The 22,532-nt window shown below is 46.5% G+C and overlaps 1 protein-coding gene across 2 annotated transcripts in view; it reads right to left on the bottom strand.

The window, feature by feature from the left end:
- The window catches only part of ADAM12 (ADAM metallopeptidase domain 12), a 345,968-nt gene that overhangs the window by 121,199 nt on the left and 202,237 nt on the right, over window positions 1–22,532 (bottom strand). For both annotated transcript variants that reach the window (XM_036113627.2, XM_078076981.1), the window contains exons 4-5: window positions 19,043–19,121; window positions 2,705–2,781 (exon numbers count right to left, since the gene is read on the bottom strand). In XM_036113627.2, the coding sequence (XP_035969520.2) occupies window positions 2,705–2,781; window positions 19,043–19,121 (156 nt within the window). The remainder of the gene's footprint in view (window positions 1–2,704; window positions 2,782–19,042; window positions 19,122–22,532) is intronic.

Raw genomic sequence — 22,532 nt, 5'->3', positions numbered from 1 at the left:
GTCTGTTTCCAGCCCAGCTGCCAGAGTGACCTGTGTGAACGTTAAGTCAGACCGCAGCACGAAGTTCCCGTGACCCCCGTCACAGACAGGGGAGAGGCCAAGGCCCTTCTCCTTCTCCTCTGACCTCAGCTTCCCCTGCCTCTTCTCCCTCCTCTGCCTCAGCCACACCAGCCACCTTGCTGCTCTGCCAACCCAGGCATTTTCCTGCGTCAGGGGCTTAGCACATGCTGTTCCCTCTGCCAGGAATGTGCTTCCTGCAGACGTCCGCACGGCTCACTTCACCTCCTTCAGTGCCCACACTGAGGAAGTACTCGAGGAATGTCTGCTGAAGGAATGATTAACAACAGGAGAGCAGCCAATCCAACGGCAACAAGGTAACTCTGCTCACGTGTCAGATTAGCAGATGTTTCAAAGTTCAATAACATCCTATAAATGGTGTATCAAAAATGCTTTATGAAAGCAATAGTGTGCAGAGATATGTGTGTGTACACACTCAATGGGGTGAACCAGAGATTTAAGTTTCTGTGTCCTGACTTGCAGAGACAGAAGGATCAGTGTAGAGTAAGGGGAAGATGTGACCTATTTTTATAAAAATAGAGAAACACACACATGCACGGGGCTTTGCCTGCACAGACGAGGAGAAAGCTGGGAGGGGTACCCCACGCTGCTGCCATGTTTTACCTGAGTGGAGTGGAAGAGGGCGGATGGGGGAGGGTTAGCTTTTTTGTACAATTTGCTGGATTCCAGTGGTAAACACTGAAAATACACCAGATATGTCAGGGATTGGGGAGGATGTGAGGAGAGAGAACTCTCAGCTCTGATGGCCAGTGTGGGAACTAGGACAGGCACTTGGAAGAACAAAGTGGCAGGACTGTTGCTGGTAAAAGTGAAGGCCCTTCTGCCTCCGCACGGCATCTGCTCTTCCCGTCCCCCGCCAGCCCCCCCGCCCCCCGCTGGGCCCTGTGCACAGAGGCACAGACCCCCTGAGGCCCCTGGCACAACCAGTGTGGTCTGCAATTGAGAAAAGCAGGAAACCACCTAAATGCACATCACGGAGGCTGTGAAGAGATATGATGTGGCAAATTCAAGCCTATTTGTCAAAGGAAGGAACCAGTCCCACGTGAGCCAAGGAGGATGGATATCAAAACAGTGCTGAAGACAAAAGCAAATTGCAGAGTGAGACAGGATGCCCTTTCTTGACATCTGTAAATTGTGCAGGTGACCTGGGTCATGAAGAATGGGCAGTAGCCCGGAAGGATGCATGTTCTACGTTAATAGAGGGCACCCGGGGGTAGGGAATGGGATCAGGATGGGAGACGGAGGGTGCAGTGGAAGGGGCTGGCTCTGGGGGGCACGACTGAGGGACTGCTCTGCTCTGTGCCCCTGACACGCAAGTGAAGAGAGAGGGCAGACACAGGGGCCACGAGAGCGAGAAGCAGGGCCCGAGCGGCTGGCGCTGGCAGGAGAGCCCCGTCCTCGGGGTGGCGGCCCCACGCAGGGACGGGCATTTCCCTGGCCGGGTGCGTCCCACAGCCGGGGCGGGGGGCTTCTCCAGGCTCCGCGGGCCGGGTGACGCTGGGGACTTATCACAGATACCGCCGCGGTGCATAAGGTGCGGCCACGGGGACGCGTTATTAATTGAAGCGTGTTCGTGAAATGCCCGCCGTGTGTCAGGGTGAATCTGAGAGCGCCCGTTTCCGCTAGCGTTCGGGGAGGCTTCTGGCTTCTTCCACAGCTGTTCACACCCTGACGAGCGCCGCGGAGCCACACCTCCCTCACACGTGCAGAGCTGGACCTACCTGTGTGTGTGTGTGTGTGCTGTGCACGCTGGAGTGTGCGTGACATGTGCGTGGTAGTGCGTGTGGCAGATCGTGTGTGCGGGTGGTGCCGTGGGTCGTGAGTGTACAGCGCCCCACGCGGGGCTCCCAGGGACGTGGCGCTCCTGGTGCCCAGAGGGCAGCCCTGGTCTCACTCAAGCTGGCGCCCCCGGCCCTCGTCCCTCTCCCCACAGGACCCGGGGCCCAAGCAAAGCAGGACGTGGGGGGATGCAGCTGCCGGCTCACCAACCCAATGGATGAAGCCGGTAAAAAGGCGGAGGCGGCTGGACGTTGGGCAGACAAACTGGTTTTCGCGGGGAGCGCATGAGAGCCAACTGTTGGTGCGTGAGTGTGATCCGGAAGGACGAGCCGTGAGGGCTGGCTCGTCCAGCCACGGAACGGACCTGTTTCCTGACACGGGCCGCAGCCTCGTAGCCAGAGCCCCTACACCCCATGCCTGGCTTCAACTCACCTCCATCTCCGTTCAGCTGCTTGCTCGGCTTCGCCCCTAACGAGGGGAGGCTCGGTGGACAAGCACGCGGCCTAAACGCTAGTACCTGAGCTCCTACCTTCTAACACTGGGAATTACTAAGCACAAGAGCCACAGAAACGAAAGATCATCACAAAATCCTTGGATGTAGCAACTCAGCACGTTCAGTGGCTCTCAACCCACCAGGCCTAAGAACCTTCTAGAAAGAGTTGCCGTGGCAGAGAAACTAAGATCCTGGGCACGATGTGCTCCTGCGAGGTGTCCGGCAGGGATTCCCTGTCTCACCGGGTGGAGGCTCAGGCCCCATCATTTACTCTTGATCCTTGAGAGCAAATGGGAGAAGGAGGAGGCGGCGGTCATGCTCAAGACCGGAGCTGGCCCCGTGAGGGCCACTTACCTGAGGCCAGAGCAAGTGCTGAGACTGGCTGTGGAGCCAGAGTATCCTTGCACGTGTCCGTGGTAGTAACAGTGACCCTGCAAGGAGGAGAAAGTCGGCTCAGTCACGTTGCTTCTCCCCCGCTCACTATAAGCCAACCGCCCCCGACCCCCTTCTCCTGCTTTCAGCTATGGGATTCCCTTTTGGCATAAAATACTGAACCAGTCTTAATATTTAATGCTAAGCCCAGCGTGACCCAGCCAGGATCCCTGGCAGGAAGGTCTGATTTACTTAGAGATGATGAGTGGGGTGTTAAGCTGCGTCCTGGTCCCACTCTTGTCTCTGACACCCTTCAGGGAAGCCCTGATGTGGAGTGTTTCACAAAACCCAGCAGCAGAACAGAGCACATGGACATCACCACCTTACCCTCCTGCAAGTTGTCTTTTGTAACAAGATGAGGACCCACATGGCCTATTTAAGCACACTGTGAAATGTAACAAAACGTGGTCTAAATCTATGGCTTCTGGAACCAGAAAAGCAGATGAGACGGCAGCTGGAGGGGACTGCCCTGAATTGCCCAGTCGAGAGCTGTCGGTCTCTCTCAGCAGGAAAAGAAAAATAAGAAGGTCTTTTCGGTCTACGACAGAAGTCCCCGTGTGATACCTGCAGAATTCCACTTCTTGAATAAGGTCACTGCTTGCAACAAGAAACCACAGCACAGACCCTTCCTTACTGAGACAGAGATCTGTCCAGAATCCACATAACAGAGTTATAGGGCGGCCCCCACTAAGTGGCTGACAGGCAAGAAATGCTAAGTGGGCTCCATTTGCCTCTTTCGTGGCCTGTGCACGCCAGCCATGTGGCCCAGCAGAAGAGGTGGCGTGGAAGGAGCAGGGTGAGTGGGCATTGGGCTTCAGCCCAACCCCGCTGCATCCACCACAGCACATGGCTCCTTTACTCACTTTTCCTGGAGCAGAGCTTGGGTCCAGCTGTTTTGCCCAAGAGGACCTTGACTTTGCTAAGAAAGAGGACTGGACTGGGACACCTGGGTGGCTCAGTCGGTTAAACGTCTGCCTTCATGGAACACTACATCAAAAACTAATGATGTAATGTATGGTGATTAACATAGCAATAAAAATTAAAAAAAAAACACAATGGTAGAGGAACAGCCATTAGAGGACAAAAACAAAAACAAAAACAAAACAAAACAAAACAAAAGTCTGCCTTCAGCCCAGGTCATGATCCCAGGGTCCTGGGATCAAGTTCCGCGTCAGGCTCCTTGCTCAGCGGGGAGCCTGCATCCCCTCCCGCCTGCCACTCCCCTGCTTGTGCGTGCGCTCTCTCTCAATCTCTCTCTGACAAATAAATAAATAAATAATCTCAAAAAAAAAAAAAAGAAAGAGGGCTGACTGGATGGGATTAAGCAGCCGATGACATCCTGTAACACCTCAATAAAGGGGTCAAGGTTATCTGTAGAGATTATCTGAGTAGAGGACAGACTTCTGGGACCATCTGAAAGGCAACTCAAGGAGGGAGATGAGAGCGCTGGACACTCGTTATTTTGACTTTTCCAGAAGTTCTCCAAAAATACAGGATATTAATACTTTGCTTACTATGTGAGAAACGATTTTTTTTAACTTATGATATCTTTGGTTGTACAGTTTCCCATTCTTATAAAGCCAAATTTTCCATCTTTCTCTTTATGAATTTTATGTACCACTTAGGGTGGCTTTCCTCAAGGTCACACGTATGTCCTTCTTTATTTTCTTCTATTTCCATAGTCTTATACTTAGCCCTTTAATCTATCTGAAATTTATTCTTTGAGGGTGGTGAGGTTAGAATCTGTCCCCCACAAATTGAGACCCAGTTGTTCTCTGCCACCATTTCCCCCTTCCTGGTGATCGGAGGTGCTACGTGTCATATACGGGATGCCCGCGGCTCTGCTTTTGTACTCCATGAGCTGTCCCACTTGAGACCAACCTCCATTTGTTCATTTCCATGCCAAGATCGCCACACGGTTTAGTTCCTATTGTGCTGTCCCACATTTGGATGTCAGATAGAACAAGTTCTCTGTTTTGATTAAGATTAAATTCACATGCCACAGCATTCACCCTTTAAAAGCACACAGTGAGCGGGTTCAGAATGTCGTACGGCTGCACCACTGTCTAAATGTAAAACATTTTTGTCACTTCGAAGAGAAACCTCATCCCCATCAGCCCTCACTTCCCTGGACCCGCTCCTTCTGCCTCAGCTTCCTATCTCTATGGATTTGCTTATTCATTCATTTCGTGGCAGTGGATTCATACAAAATGTGGCCCTTTGTGTCTGGCTTCTTTAACTCAGCATAATGTTTACAAGGCTCATTCAGGTTGTAGCATGGGTCATTCCCTTCTATTGCAGAATAATAGGACACGGTCTGGAAATGCCAAATTTTGTTTATCCATTCATCAGTTGAGGGGAACTTGGGTTGTTTCCACTTTTTGGCAATTGTGAATAGTGCCGCCATGAACATCTGCATATAACTTCCCGTGTGGATGTACATTTTTGGTTTTCTTGGGTATATACTATGATATATGATTTGCAAATATTTTCCCCCTCTTTGTGGGTTGTCCTTTCATTTTTCTCGAGCATCTCTTTTGAAGCACAAAAGTTGATCGTTTTGATGAGGTCTATTTTTCCCTTTGGTTGCTTATGTTTTCAGTGCCATATCGAAGAAACCATTATCTCAAGGTGCTGAAGATTTCCACCTATGTTTTCTTTTAGGAGTTCTACAAGTTTAGCTCTTATATTCACATCGAATTAATCTACATTGAATTAATTTCACATTGATCTACACTGAATTAATTTTTGTACATGGCTTGAAGCTGGAGTCCAGTCTCATTCTTCTACATGTGCACATGCAGGTGATCCAGAGCCATTTGTTAAAGGGCTATCTTGGCAACCTTGTTGAGGGCAGGTTTTCTTTGGTTCTGTTCTTTTCTTCAAATGTTTCTAGGATATTGTTGTCTATTTTCTCTTCCAGCTGAATTTTGGAATCAAATTTTAAACTTCGTAATAATCCATTGAAATTGTATTATATTAATAATGTGGTTAATAATCCATTGTAATATGGGCGCCTGGGTGGCTCAGTCAGTTAAGCGTCTGCCTTCGGCTCAGGTCATGATCCCGGGTCCTGAGACTGAGTTCCGCATCGGGCTCCCTACTCAGCGGGAGACCTGCTTCTCCCTCTCCCTCTGCCCTGCTCGTGCTCTCTCTCAAATAAATAAATAAAATCTTTAAAAAAATAATAATCCATTGTTATAATCTACCAAGATCAATTTTCCTTTTCATGTACATGGTATGTTTCCATTAATAAGGTTGTTATTATGTCCTTCAGTCTAGTCTTGGATTTTTTTTCATATTGCCATTGAAAAGCTTTCATCAGGCTTATTCCTAGGTATTGGGCAGTTTTGTTGATACCACAAATAGGATCTTTTTTCTATTACGTCTTATACATGGTTATTTTTCATGCAAAGGAAAACTTTTTTTTTTAAGTTATTCCATATCAGACCATCTTATCAGCTTAGTTTATAGTTTGTATAAACTTAGTAGCCTATCTTGGATTTTTTTATGTTGTTGATTATATTGACTGCAAACAATGAAAGTTCGTGGCTCTTTTTTGGCCTCCGGGCAATGTTGAGGAGTTGGGGTGGCTAGGTGTCCAGGGGCGAAGTCAGGAGAGGGAACCACTCACAGAGGGAAAGCATGTGCAAAGATGGGAGGCAATGGAGGAGGGGCCTGCAGTTCAGGGACGAGGGTTAGTTCTGCTTGCCTGGAAGGTTCTAGGGCAGGAGCAGGGCACTCACAGCCATGGTGAGTCTGACCTCTCCAATACGCAGGTGGCTCAGGAAGGAATGCATCAGGACGGTGGCAGGGGACACCTGCCAGCCTGCCATATCAGTTACCCACCCAGAACTTGCTTGCCTTTTTAGTTTCCACTTGAAATTACTTTTGAAAGGCTCCACGGCCCCCTCTCTCTAGATAAGTGGACCTGAGGGAGTACCTAAGGGAGTTGTGATAACAATTCTCTAATCATGATGAGGTTATGTAACTGGATCGTAATGCCCCAGGGCACCAGAGGGGTCCCAGCGGGGGGATTTCGGTCCTGGGTGCCCAGCAGGCACATCAGAGCGGAAAAGACTCAGAAAGCGAAAGAGCAGGAGCTGATCAGTTTAGGCTGCCCAGGGCGCCCAGAATCACGGTTTTTATCTGTCACCCATCATACATCACAGATTTTGCCTCGTTTTAGAGAAATATGAAATGTTGCATTGGCAGCTGAGTATTGGTTAAACAAAGAAAACCCAAATAGTGACAATAATCTTAATTACTGACCTCTGAAATTTCAAACTCATGTATTCTCAGTCTCAATTTATTTTTTAATAGATTATTTATCAAACATACTTTCAAATTAAATACCCAGAAATATAAGCTCATTAAAGCATGAGCCGAGAACAAATTAGTATAAAATTAATTTCCAGTTCACCAACTAAGTTGAAGTAGTGCTGATAACGGAGGCGGGGGTGGATCTTCGCTCGCATGAGCTGGTCCCGAAGCCATCCCGTCTCTCTCGGTCATTACCAGAGTTCATAACTTATTTCCTAGCACTAAAACTATGTTTGATTCATCTTCGGACAGCTAACAAGCCTGCTGCTCACTCCTTAACTTCTCAGATTACCAAGCATAGCTACTAGAACTCCAAATTCCAGATTCTCCAGGACAATTCGAATGTCATGAAGTTTTGATTTTTTCAATATGATGCACTACATGCTTACACAAATGTGATTTCATTTTGAGGACGCAGTAAGTCATATGGATAAACTCAAACTCAGAAACACATACTCATCACACCATGTGCCACATAATTGGTTGTGAATCTGATTACGAGGAGTGGAAGAGACGTAGCCTCCCGCTCTCTGGGAGGTTTCGCCTCCCCCTGCCTCTTGCTGAGGCATGTGGAGCAGGGCCCGCTCTGGGGTCTCCAGGCAAGGGCTTGCCACCATATCCGAGAGCCAGCTTGCCTCCCATCGACTGATGCTAGAAGGCAGGAATCCATCAGACCTTACGGATTCACAAACACCTGGCCTGGGGAGCACACCAGCGAGAGACACAACAGACATCCGTATGCCCGGGGAGGCCGTGTGCCCAGGGCGCACTGCAGCTACTGATCCTGTTGTTTTCCCCGGCAAATGTTCCCAAAGCATCCCCTTCCACAGCCTCAAGAGTGTCAGCTACTGTCCCTTTTTATCACACCCGTGTCTGAGGCGGCGTCTCTGAACAAGACACTGTCCCGTTAGCACGTCGATGCTGCCGGTTCTGCTGATCCAATACATTCTATTTGTACCAACAAAACATAACCTAGAAAACAGTCCCAAACATGCATAACCACAAAATTACATCTTTTCCTTCACAAAAACCTCTAACCATGTATTTTATATACTTATTACTTAACCTAATGCATTTCCCCACTCCAGTAAAATAAATTTTCCTTCTGTTTAATACTATCAATCAAATGTAATGGTGGGTAAGAGGGAGATGGAATGAGAACCCTTGAGCTCGAGAAGAGGAGCCCTCCACTCTCTGCCATATGGGAAGTAAAATACGAATTCTGTTATCCAACTCTCAGCGGACTAGAAAGAAAGGAATTTTATCTGCTAAACTGCTAACAAAAACGGCCTGACCTTGTGATTCAAAAGGCCTGGGAGCAGACAAAGTCTGTTAGGGAATATGCTGAGTGAAAATTATTTTCAATGCCTCTTTTCCTCGGGAAGTTTATAGCCACCCCCATCCTACCCCCAGCCACACCATATGTAATGTGCCAAACTGCCTTGATTTAGTATTTGGATCACACAATGTTCTAGCTGGAAGGAAGCTTCAGGCCATCTGAGGCCAACCTTCCTCTTTCAGGCAAGCCCCTTCCCGAGCAGATACGGAAACCGAGGCCCTGACTGGTTAAGTGGCTGTCGAAGGCCACAGAGTTGGTCAGTGGGCTAACATTTAGGGGGGACTAACATTTAGGCCTCTCGACTCCAGGCCAGACGGCTTCTCCCCGTGTCCTGCTGCTATGAACATGTGACCTCACAGATCTCTCTTTTCCAAAAGAAAAGCTATCACCTAAAACCCAAACTTGGATGGAATGCCTTCTCAAGTACAACAGAGCCTATCCCAATGCCACTCAGGAAACCGTGGGAAAGTGATTTCCAAACCCGCAGAGAGCCCTGCAGATAGAAGGGGTCCGAGGGTGAGTGAGTGCGTGTGGGTCTGTGTGGAAGCGTGTGCATGTGTGTGGGAGCATACGTGTGTGTGCATGCGTGCACCTGCATGTGTCTGTGTGAGCTGCTGGCCCGCATGCATATGTCAGCATGACCGCGGTCTAGGCCGTGTTCCCTTGCATGGAACATCGGGCCCCCACATACCACATGGTTTGCTTGAGACTAAAACACGGTGGTGCATTCGAGCAAAGGAAAAAGTAATTTCGCAGCCGTGCGTTTCTCTGGTTGGGCTACATTACGCTTGGCCTTGAGAGTGTGCGGGACAGGATGGCTGAGAAGTCACCACACCCATACTCCCAGGGCTATCTTTGCTCTCAGCTCTAACAAGAACCAGGTCTGGTTAAGCGACTATAAAGGACGAACCTCAGGGGCCATTCACATTATTTTGCTGTGTTGGAATTCTGCATCAGGGAACACATGCTTAAGAAATCATGTTCACGTTCCTCGGGACCTCCCAGCAAACTGGGCCTGGAAACAGGATGTCTGCACGAGTGAGAGCGCTTGATGGATCCCGAGTCGAAAGTCTTGGAATTGGAGACGGAGAGTCTCAGTTTTTCATCTGTGAAATGGGAGTGACCCTGATTGCCTAGGGTTTTAGGGATCAAATAAACATCACACAAGGAGAGTTTGTGACATGTAAGGCACACCCATAGATCTCGAATATGAAAATATGTATTTTAAACCCATTGTGCCATAAACTCAACTTTCCTCTGTGCTAAACCCTAGCTCGGTGTGTTTTTGCTGAATGAATGAATGTGTGAGAACAATGGACACACTGGAGAGAAGGGGGCTGATTTTCTTATACTCCCGCATGGGTTCCTAACTCCCAGCTCCAAATCCACTTGCATGCTGTGTGGGACTTTGCAGAACTGTGAACACGAGCAGGAGGGAGCCAGGTCAGAAGAGCAGACGGGCCAGTAGCCATTTCACCAGGACACACGCTCCTTAAGAACACTGTGCTCAGCACAGTGCATCACCCCCTTTCCTGGCCGAGGCCCACTTTCTCCTCCTGCTATCCTAATATAGAGGGACTTCCAAAGCAACGTACGGTCCTGGGTGCTTATGAATTGTTGTAGGCAGGGGCTACAACTGGCTCGCTTTTCTAAAGCCCCGACTGTGTGCCAGGTTCAAGGGTCTGTTTCATGTTCACATTCGTGGCTGGTTAAGTGCTTCGGCTGGGATTTGAACCTGGGCAGTCTGCCTCCCTGGCTTGTGATCCTGCCTCCAGACAGAAGGCCTCACTCAGAGCCTTCCCTTTCCAACAATTTGGAAAAAGGAAGTCACCCGAACCTGGGGTTCCTCTGGGAACTCATTCCAGATTCCACGTGGGTTTGGTGCTTCCGTTATTTGGCTCCTAAGGTATCCTTGCCATGGGCCCGTCGTGTCGTTTGTAGTCAGACCACATGCTCCCTGAGGACAGGGCCTGTGGCCTGCTCCCTTCTGTAAACTGCTACAAAGCACGACACCGTTACTGATCTGCATTCAGTTGGGCTTCAGAACGATGTGCTCAGCAAACTCCCAGAGGGCCGTTCGGGCTTCCCTTCCATGCTCCAGGACTGAAGATGAGCAGAACACCCTGTGCACTCCCCCAGAAGCATGTGCTGGTGTCTCCTTGCAGATGAATGCTAGTCCATTCCCTAATCCAGCCTGCTACAGTTTTCTAGACTAATTCCATTAACAACAGACACCACAGCCAGGAACATGGAACAGAGACCCTTCCATGTTCTGTTCCAAGTGAATCAGAGGCAGGATCACAGTGGCCAGGACCTCTGATTCTAGAGTCTGGCTACGTGGGTTAATCCTTATCAGCTGTGGGTTTGATCTAGTGATTTAACCCTGCTACATCTCAGATTCCTTATCTGGGCATAAAAATAGCAAACACTGATTTATTGGGAGGATCAAACAACAAAATGTCTGAAAAGCACTTTACACCTTGCCTTGCATATTGCTGACTCTGACATACTGAGCATTCAGCACACGTCTGTTGTTGGGCGAGCGTCCGCATGAACGGTGCAGGCACGAAGAGGAGGTATGGTACCACTGGGGAATGTGCACACTGGTCTGAGAGTAAGGTGGCACTGGGGAAGCTATTGATGATTTAGGAGGATCAGAGTAAGTGCAACAGGGAATGGCACACCTAGAAAGATGTTCTGGAAGGACTGCTGAGGCAGGAACAGGGGTTGGATTGAACCTAGGTGAGACTAGGAGTGGGGAGAAAAGGTTAAGTGGCCGTGACATCTTCTGGCTGGGCAGAAGGCAGGGCCTGTTCCAGAACCACAGAAGGGTCTGTGGACAAGGAAGGGTGGAAGATGCAGTGGGGTGGGGTCACCGTGGGATACGGTCAGTGCGTCAGTCGGTGGAAGAACAGGGCAGCCTTCTGGGAAGAGTACATGGATTGCATGAATGTAGAGTACAGTGAAGGCAGGGAAATTAAAGCCATTTTAAAGCATTTCTTAAGAGTCTGATAACAAGCCTTGCTCACACCTGCTACACTTACGGGATGTGAATGACCTGTGACTTCCCTCCTATATCCAGTCATCTTTTCACACATTTCTGATGCTTTCTAACTGTCGAGGAATGAAGTTGACTCCCTAATATCCACTTGCCCTGACGTGTTTAGTCCAAGTCAACTGCAGAGATTTGACTCCTTTTTTTTTTTTTTAAGAAAGGGAGAGAGAGTCAGGGGAAGAGGCAGAGGAAGAGGGAGAGAGAGAATCTCAAGTAGACTCTGTGCTGAGTGCGGAGCCCAACACGGAGCTCGTTGCAACAACCCTGAGTTCATGACCTGAGCCAAAGTCAAGAGTCAGACACTTAACTGACTGAGCCACCCAGGCGCCCCTCGACTCCTTTTTGTTTTTTTCATTAAAGATTTTATTTATTTGACAGAGAGAGACACAGCGAGAGAGGGAACACAAGCAGGGGGAGTGGGAGAGGGAGAAGCAGGCTCCCCGCCGAGCAGGGAGCCTGATGCGGGGCTCGATCCCAGGACCCTGAGATCATGATCTGAGCCGAAGGCAGACGCTTAACGACTGAGCCACCCAGGCACCCTATCGACTCCTTTTTGATAGGAAACATTTACCAGGGAAATGGATGGGATGTCACCCAAACAGTGCTTTTGATCAAAATATTGGATTTCACACTTATCTGAGGTCCAGCCTCAGTTAACACTGACTGGTCTCCTATTGGCACCCACCAAGCAAATATTTTCATAAGTTTTTCCAAGAGAAACACATACAACAAATGGAACTTTCTGGGCACAGCTCATGCATCTAAGGTCAGACATTTCCCTTCTCCATCTCCTGGCCCTGGCCTCAGCAGCCATGTCTTCTCCCCTGGGCTTTAGGCTTTTCCAGAAGAGCCAGCTGCCTTATCTTGCCGAATCCCTGCTCTTGCTTTCTCTGATTACTCTTGGTGCTGCCACCAGTGGGTCTTTCAAAGCCTATACTGGTCTTGACACCCGAGGTTGAGACCTCTTATGCCTTCCCAGTGTTCCTCCATGACAACCACATGTATCACGGTGGCCTCCAAGGCCTCCACACTCCGGCCCCTGTCAACTTTTAAACACTCCCCTGCTTGCAAGTAAAGCTCAGCATCAGCCCAGAATGTGCTTCCCTCACCCGTCCCCTGGTTCACGTCTCCTCAACCTTCAGATTTTGGTTCACATGTTCCTTCCTCCACGAAGACTTCCATGATCCCTTAGACCAGATTAGGCCCCTCAACCTTCCCTTCAGCACATTTATCACAGATTTTTGATGAGGTGTGAGATTCTTGGAAAAATGTCAGTCTCCTCCTTCCGGCCCCACGTAGGCCCCCTTGTCTATATCCAACCCTGCTGTACCCTCAGTGGCGGCCACAGGGCCTTGGCAGCGCGGAGGTGCTCAGCTAGCGCACGGGCAGCGGATGGGTGCCTTCCCACCGAGCGCGAACAACACTCAGGAGGGGTCTGGAGGGTTACTCCGGCCTCTCCCAGAGTTTGTGTTCTGAGATGCAAACAGCACAAATGTCATGTCATTGTCTCCCACAGGCCTTGTTAAAAGTAACAATATAAAACATAATCTTCCCTCAGATGTGGCCAGCAAAGGGTAAAACCACAAGTATTTCAGCCTGTCAGGACAATGGAGAGATAAAAGACAAGCGATTAATTCCAAAATTAAAGTCAGCCACTACTCAGCCTGTCAACCAGCTTATGCTGATGGCTGAGAGATGAAATTTTAAAAAAGAGGGTACTATAGCCAAAAGTGGTTCTTATTTTTATATAATCTTAAATTTAGGAAAATCCATTGTGTGCTGACTTCAGGGGATAAGAAGATGAGTCAGCACATTTCTTTTTTGTTCTCCAGCCTGATTCAATAAAAACAAAACCCCAAAAGCTGCGTCTGTCTCCTTACCATGAAAGACAAGAAGAGGTCATGGACTCCGCTCAAGGGGTTTCTGTTGGAAGGACTGGCTGTCTAGGGCTGTGGGTTTTCTTTAGTGGGGAAGACTGCTCACTCCTTACCTTTACAGTAACATGGCTGAAGGCACAGAATGGGAGCAAAGGAAGGGGACAACGTTGATGCTAGATTACAAGACATGTCGTTTTCTTTATAATTGTACAAGCGATATGTGCTTCCTGTTTTTGGAGGCTTGGAGGTGCCAGTTAATTTATCCTCCAGTTGCTTCACCTACAAGAACTAGATTCAGAGTCAGATGAAAATCAAAAAACACTTTCATGTTTAATTACCTTCAAAAAAAGGGGCTTCTGGTATATTCTGTTAGAGGCTACAACTTAGGCCTGGGTGGAACTGAAGCATTGTACAATTTCCCACCTTCACCCCTACCACTCCGTTCTTGCTAGCCAAGCCTTGGGCCCCATCTCAGAGAGGCTGGGGCTGCAGAACCCTATTTCTGAGAATACTCCATGGAGGGAATGGGCAAGCCTCAGCCACCACTGACTGAGGGAGGACAGCAAGGCTAGACTCATGGCCCTTCCAGACATGGGCTCTTCCCGCTGCCCAGTGAACAGGGACCAGGGTTGTTGGGCCTGCATGCTCCCACCTCTTCTGCCTATAAAAGACACTTCCATGCGGAGGAGTGAGGGATGAATAGAGGGATGGGGTAGACATTTGCCTGTCTATACACTGACCTTGTAGAGAAACAAGAAGAAAGAAAACATAATCCTCCCACTCGCCATATATACACAAAAATCACAGAAAATAGAAAAATCCAGAGCCTCCCCACACAGAGATGGCCATTGTTAGCACTCTGGCATGCTACCATGTGGCTAGTCTCTAAGACAGCTACCTTTGTAGCCTACAGCCCGCACTGTCCGAGTCCCTAATCCTCTGTCTCTTCTTCTCTCTTATCATATTTGTCTTCCCACATGAGGAAAAAGGAAAAAAAATTGCCTAAGAAAAGGAAAATTAGTAAGGGAGATTGAAACCAAAACCACAAAACTGGTGGAATAACTTTGGGAGCATATCTTACACATTCTGGGTGTGTCCATGTTAGAAGAGTGCCACTCGCCCTCACATATGATGGGTAAGTGGAGGACTCAAGCTTACTGTCACTGCGTTGCTCAGATCTCTTTTTTCTGTTTCTAACTGGAACAGCAATTACACTGTGAAGACAGCCTTAGTGATAACTATAAAGCATATATTAAATGAGAGCATCCTAGGAGAAAAAAGAGTAAAAACCAGAAAGTCAAGTGTGAAATGATGGCGCCAATGACTGGATCTGAGGTCGATCATCGGATCTTCATTTTTTACCTCCATCTTTCTCCTGGACTCCAGATTCATATACCCAGCTGCCTATTGAACACCTTTACTTGGCTGTCCCACTACAGACTCAATGGGGACAAACCTGTCCTCACTGTCCCCTCTGCCTTCTCAAACCAACAACTGCTCCTTAATGGTGCCAGTGAGAACACATGGCCCGCTGAGCACCTAAGCAGAAGGGACTGAGCACTGTTGGTGACACCCCCCTCATCCACTGTCACCGGATTTTGTCTCTTCTGCCTCTTCAAGTTTTCTTTACTCTGCCCAGTTCCATCCATTGCAAGGCTACTTCTGTGGGCAAAACCTTCGTCAACTACACTAGGTCCCTAACAGATTTTTCTCGCCTCTGGTCTATCAGCGATTCTGCCAGTCTGCCATTCCCCACCCATAAGAGCTCTTATAATCTACATGATAAATACTTTGGATTATATTTGAAGAAATGGTATCAGTTATAATAATACTTTTCATCTAGAGATACTAATACATTAAATTACATTATTAGATACACTGATGTTGAACTATTTTTGTATTCCTCAAATATATACCATTTGGTCACAAAGTAGTTTTAAAAATATGTGCTGGATGTGATCTGTAAATATTTTATTTAGGATTTTTGCAACTATGTTCATAATTGAAACTAGTCTATAATATTCATGTTGCGGATGCTCTTTTTCTGATTTTTATAGTTCCTCTCTCCTCCTTAAAAAAAGAATTCTCCGGGACTATTTGTTCTTTATAGGTTTGGCAAAAGTTACCTGATAAAATATTTGGGTTTGATATTATTTTGGGGGGTGGGATTTAAAAAACACTATTTTTGACTTAATTTATTTATATAGTTATATTTACATTTTTGTTTCACCTTGAACAGCGTTAAGAATTTACATTTTTAAGAAAATGGTTAGTGATGTTGATAGCATTCCTGTGATTCTCAAAATCTCTGTATGGCAATAGTTATGCCTGTCTTTGTGTTCTTAATACCATTGCTTGGGAATTCTTCTTTCTTCGCAATTAGATTTGTTCTTTATTCATTTTACTAATATTTTCAAAGAACCATCTTTTGGCTTGATTCTCTCAATTTTTTTTTGGTCTTCCTTTTCATTAATTTCAGCTCATCTTTTAAAATCTTCACTTCTGAGAGAGGTATATTTAAATCTCCCTCTCTGGTTGTGGATTTGTCAGTTTATTTTAATTCTTTTGATTATTGCTTCACAGATTTTGAGGCTATTTTACTGGTACAGATAGGTTCACAGTTATTTTACCATTCTTTTGAATTGTTCCTTTTATCATTAAGTAATCAACCCTTTTATCCATAATAATGCCTTTTCTCTTTGCCTGAAGATCTAGCTCGTCTGATATTAATGCTACGACAGCAGCTTTCTTTAAGTTAATATTTGTCTACTATATATTTTCTACTCCTTTCACAATCATTTTGTATTTTGAGTGTGAATCTTGTAAAAATTATGTAGCTGGATTTTAAGTTCTAAGCAGATATTCTGTTTTTACTCTAACAAACAGGTTCAATCTATTTACATATAATTAGATTACTATGTTGACTCATTTTTATGTAATTGTTTTGTGTTTTATATCTACTCTGCTTTTCAAATCCTTTTCCTTCTTTCCTGCCCTCTCCTGAGCTGATACACTATTTTTGTTCACCATCGATTATTTGGAATTATATGTTCTGCTTTTCTATTCTTTTAAGGGTTATACTGAAATTGGCAAGATATTTATCAAAAGCTGAAGTTAATCTGTATCTCTATTATTGTCAAGTACAATACAAATTCTTAAATTGTTCTAAATCTATTTGCTCATCTTGTCTTAAAACATCCAAATTTAGTCATTATTGTTGTAATTATTATTTTAAATAGCTTACTTAAATTTATTCACATGCACTTATTTTGCTTACTATTGCCTCTGATTCCTACCCTTGCCTCTTGTGTTCCATTTCTTTCTTCCTGCAATAGCCCCTTTGGTAGATACTCTGTTAGAATTTGAGAATAGTAAATTCTCTCGTCTTTGTGTGCAAATGTATTTTACTATTATTTTTGTAATTTTCCCTTGGTTTTCTGAAACTTTAATTTTGTAGTTGCTGACAAGAAGTCTGTTGTGGGTTTGCTTGTCATTTTGTACAAATGTCTCTTTTATCTCAGGTGGTTTTATGATTTCATCCTTGGTGGTCTGCAGTTTTACTACAAGCCATCCTGGTGGGAATTTATTGTTATTCTTCCTACTTGGGATGCATGTCTTTCTTCAATTCCGGGACATTCTCATCACACTCTGTTTAAACATTGCTTCCTTTCTATTTTCTTTCTTTCTGTATCTTCACTCTGGAATTTCTTTTTTAAAAAAATAGATTTTATTTATTTATTTATTTTAGAGAGAGAGTGCACGAGTAGGGGGAGGGGCAGAGGGAGAGAGAGAATCTCAAGCAGACTCCGCGCTGAGTACGGAGCCTGATGCAGGGCTTGATCTCATGACCCTGAGATCACAGCCTGAGCCGAAATCAAGAGTCAGACGCTCCACTGACTGAGCCACCCAAGTGCCCCTTCACTCTGGAATTTCTATTAGTTCTATTCTGTTGTCTTTAAAATATTTACAAATTTGTCTGATTTTTCTATTATCTTGCATTCCCAGAGGTGCTGGTTCTCTTGTTATTCTTGTCCACCAGTGCTCACTTATAGTGGCTTTTCTCACTGTGTGTTCTGTAATTTTGATTTGGGACTCATCAGTATTCTTTGTTTTTGGCATGGGCGTCTCATGATCTGAGCCGTAGAAATATCTCTACAGAACTATTTTGGGTTGGCTTCAGCCCAGGGGACCCAGGATTGCTGATTTGGGACCAGTCAGGCTATGATTGGTCCCAATATATTTTTGAGGTCAATATACTGACTGGGAATTGCATTTCTATACAGGTATTAGAAATTTAGACACTAGTCCACCCCACTGCAAACATATACTTATAAGGCTAGCTGGGGTTTCAATTTCTCTATTTTTTATGAGAGCTTTCTTCAATCCAAGATACCTTGAGACAATTCTCTTCGTTATCCCTTCTCTGGACTAGAGTTTTTCTTGTCCCTTTTTCACAGAGGAAGCAGCTCTCTGGGGGCCCAGTTTTTGTGGACTCTCAGTTGTAGGTGCCCACTTCTCTTGCCCCAAATCCCAAGCACCAGGTAGCCCTTTGAGGTCCCATGAACCCAACTCACCAGCCTACTGCTCTGAGCTTACATCCCCTCTTTGTTGCCGCCTCCAGGGATTTCCTGGACTCTCTTTTAAGCTTGACCAGGTATTAACAAAAGTTCATAGACGGTTATATTTTATCCAGGACTTCTATGTGCTTTCTTCAGGCTGAAAGATCAGTATGAGGTCATTCCACCAAATAAACTGCTATGAGTCTGAAGGTATCAATTTGTACTTGCCACGTGCCGAACATGTGATAAAGAAACCCAGTGTTGGCGTAGTTCACAGAAGGGAGAGATCCCTGCCGATACTCACAGCTGCTTGACCACACTTCAGCTGTAAATGGAAAGCCTTCCTCTAAGCTAATTCTTTTTAAAACAAATATCCACAGCTTTTTTTTTTTTAAGTAATCTTCCTAGTCCTCAGAGGGCAGCAACTCTCCTTAAATCCCTATATTCACATACACAGGCTGAGCACAGAGGGTACCCAGCAAGCACTTGTTAAAGGATCAGATAAAATTAGCATCTTGTCCAAGTTACATATAAAACTTCAAATACCAGGAAAGCTAAAAGGTGATAAAGGTCATATTATAGTAACAACCACGATATAGAACTATATTATTTATGGTGGATTTATCATTTATATAAATAAGTGGCTTATACATTTATTTATGATGGATACACTTACAATAGGTAGGTTGCATTTCTAATAAGTGGGATACATTTATAGGTTCACCAGAATCAGGTTTCCTTTGAATTTCTTTAAGATACTTAAAGTGTAACACAGCTAAGTTCAGCCCAGGGATGACTGCTTTCCAAGCCATCTTGAACTTTTGCTACGTTTTCTAGAAAGGATTTGCCTAACTGAGCATCCCCTAGTGATTGGAAGGTGGTTTCAAGATCAGCCATACCTCCAAGGCCTGTCCTGGCACAAAGCTGGCCAAGGCCAAGTTTTCCTGGAGCTAGGATGCAATGCCCAAATCCTGAGTGATGCACAGGCTCTTCATGGGATCTAAGTGAAGAATCTGGGCGTGTGACTTTGCTAGGATAAAACAGCTGCAAAGTGCAAGCCCAGATTTGATAGCACGGGATCATGCGGGGTCTTGTTGCCGGACTTACCGTGTGATTTCGACTGAGGGAGATATCAGTGCCATCTTGCAGATAATGAGTTTCTGTGAAACTGCTAGCAATGAGACCTCTGTGGAAAAACAGAAACAACACAAAAAAAAGATGAGTGTAACATCGTATTGATAGGTTGCTTGTGAGTTTCTAGGCCACTGGGCGGCCAGCATCTGACCCATCCTTATTTTACAGATGACCCAATAAGGCTCCCAGAGGACGTTCCACCCTATTCAGGAAGGAGGTGGGAGGAGACCCAGGCAGGTGGGATTCAGACACATGTGCTTTGCACAACAGCGCCCACATTACATGTGGAGCTTCCCCCTCTCTCACCTCATTCCTCCAACACACTCCCAGGCGTGTGCACACCCAGCAACACATGCACACAAGTGCACGTGCATGCTGGAACGTGCACAGAACACACACTCTTCTGCAAATCGCATGTGCAGGTTTCCAGGTTGGGAGAATTACCTGCCTGGCTGTCACCAGGCTCTCCCATCTAGAATCAATGGTGGCGCCACCTATTGGGAAAATAATTCTGGGTCCACAATATTGCCCCTGCTGATATTTCCTTGGGTGAGAGAAGCAGCTATCGATATGGAAATGTCAAGGAAGAGCTCAGAACAACAATGAAATGTTCAAAGCAGTGCTACAGGAGGTGAGGAAAAATGATTTCGGACACATTGCAATATCAAATTTTTAAGATAAATTGAAGGGGAGAGGAGAAGCCCTCTTTATCCTAACTAAAATTGTATGTGGTCCACTAGATCTTCATGGATGAGAGTCAAGCATGAGCTTCTTTACGTTTTAAATTATTTAGCCATTTCTTTTGTAATATGTGCTATTTTCTTCTTTTTCAACAGAACTATGACAGATAGTTCCTGTGCTCTTACTGCATGTGAGGTGCTATACTAGCGGCGAGGGTACATAGGTAAATAAGGACACTGCAGCCTGGTAGGGTGACAGAGGAGACCCCACCCAGTGTGCGGAGGGCGGCCACAGAGCGAGGCACAGTCTCACTGGGCAGACGGAACATGGTAGGTGGGATGTTGCGGAAGGAGGAGGCTCCACACAGGAAGCCTGCCTCTGGAGCAGCAGTTGGCCAGACAAAGGAGGGGTGGGAGCAGGAGGGAATTCCAGGCAGAGGATGGCAAGGCCAGGAGACTTAAGGTCTGAAATCTGGGGAGCTGGGTGGGTGCGAGACGGGGAAGGGTCCCTGTGCATGGAGCCTGGGGTGTATCTGCCTGGGCAATGAGGAGCTGAGAACTGTCTTGAATACTGGACTTCGCAGGAGGTACAGGGCCTGCCAGTGATGCTGTCTCCCCCCAGCCCCAGCCTTCAGAGAACGCGCTTCACACTGTTCATTGTGCTGGGGGTCGCTCGGCTTCCGGTCCAGAGATAAACATGGGATCCAAGCGAGCCCGTCAGAAATCCTCCCTACAGCATGCGGTGAGCTGGGACCTCTGGGAAGAAGTCTTGTCTCCTTGTTCTCACAGCTCCAAAAATATGCTCACTGGGCTTCCCTCAGCCTGGTCCCTTGCTTTCCAAGGACGCTGCCCAGGGGACCAAGCCATCACTTGGCTCTGGCAGAGGGGAGAAAGGGGGAGGCTTTCCAGGTGGGCGGGGGACCCACTTTGCCTCTCCTCTTCCCCAATAAAGCCCTCTCTTTGGCTTCAGTTGGCTTGAGTTGGGTTTTGCAACCAGAGCGCTGACAAACAGGGAAGAGACATAAGCGGGAAGTTTTGGACGAAACAGATAGGAATGTTTTCCTTACAGTCCATCTCTCCAGTTTCTCTCCCAGCCACGCCCAGAACTGAAAGCAGCCTCCCTGTTTTACATGGATTTCCATATATTTAGGATATGCCTGGCTTCAATCAGTTAGACCCATACAGTGGTCTGACTTGTGCTCTGCTTACCAGCGAATGCTGGAGAAGGGTGTGCCAAAAACATACAACAGACGCTCTCTCCCACTCACTGACGAAGGCACATGGATCCTCCTGCGCTGCCCCCCCCAATCTGTACTGATCATGCTGGGGGGGTTAACCTCCCTGTTGCTTTTGGTCTCAAATCCCCATCTTCTAAGTATCCCTCCTGTGAGCTGTCAGACGACCCTCTGGACAGGCTCACTGTCAGGGAGACTGCAGCCCTGCTGGGATGGGCAGGGGCAGGTGGGGGAGGTGTGGGAGGCTGGTGACCTTGACTGGGATAGCTACAGGGGAGGCCAAGGAGATGGGGACAGAAAAGGTCAATGAATCTTTCCAGAGGGTGGTTCTGAAGGGAAGCAGAGAGATGGGGTGTGAGGTCAAGAGGCAGGGGCTTGAGGGGAGAGGGTCATCTAAAGGGACAGGCTGGAGAAATGGGGACAGAGAGGGGGTGGGTCAGAGCTGCACAGAAGCCTGCAGGAAGATGCACAGAGCAGAGGGGGCGGCGAGGAGGAGCCAGGAGCTATGGCCTGCGTGGGGCAGGGCCTGTAACAGCCTCAGTGCTCCTGGTGAAGGAGGGGCTTGGTCGGCTCCAAGATCACAGAGAGAGGAGAAAAAGAAAAATGGAATATGATTCAAGTTATAATATTATTACTTCTATTATTTACTGCTTGCTCATAATTTTATTATTTTGCTTACATTTTGTTAATACACTTTAGTAATTCCACTCTTGACAGTACTAGATTCTTATTTTGAATGAACCTAATACTAAGAGGAGTAACACACACAGGAATTTGTAGAGAGGTAATTTATAATACAAAGAGATATCATTTTAAGGCTTTCTAACCAAAAGCTAGTTTGAATGGATGTCCAAGAAGAAGACTCACTTCATGTAAGAGAGACATGGAAAATCTTCTAGGAAAGCCAGGATTGGAGAAGATGAGGTTTTGGTAGACGACAGTCAGCAAACTTGTGGACAAGAGGAATTTTGGGGTATACCAGCAGAAAGATTAATTGTAATGCTTTAAAATGTGACTCTGCAGTAATACAAAGACCCATAAATACTTCAGCCTTTAAAAACCTACTGCTTTATTGCACTACTAGGTATTTATCCAAAGGATACAAACATAGTGGTTCGAAGGGACACCTGCACCCCAATGTTTATAGCAGCAATGTCCACAATAGCCAAACTGTGGAGAGAGCCCAGATGTCCATCAACAGATGCATGGATAAAGAAGATGTGGTGTATATATTCAATGGAATATTTCTCAGCCATCAAAAAGAAAGAAATCTTGCCATTTGCAACGATGTGGATGGAACTAGAGGGTATTATGCTAAGGGAAATAAATCAGTCAGAGAAAGACAAATACCATATGATTTCACTCCTATGTGGAATTTAAGAAACAAAACAGAGGAACATAGAGGAAGGGATGGAAAAAAAAATAAGATGAAAACAGAGAGGGAGGCAAATCATAAGGGGCACTGAACTCTAGGGAACAAACTGAGGGTTGCTCGAGGGGAGTGGGTGGGGGGATGGGGTAACCTGGTGATGGGCATTAAGGAGGGCA

This window comes from Halichoerus grypus, chromosome 7, assembly GCF_964656455.1.
Source record: "Halichoerus grypus chromosome 7, mHalGry1.hap1.1, whole genome shotgun sequence".
Taxonomy (NCBI): Eukaryota; Metazoa; Chordata; class Mammalia; order Carnivora; family Phocidae; genus Halichoerus; species Halichoerus grypus.
This window is presented reverse-complemented; position numbering and strand designations above follow the sequence as displayed.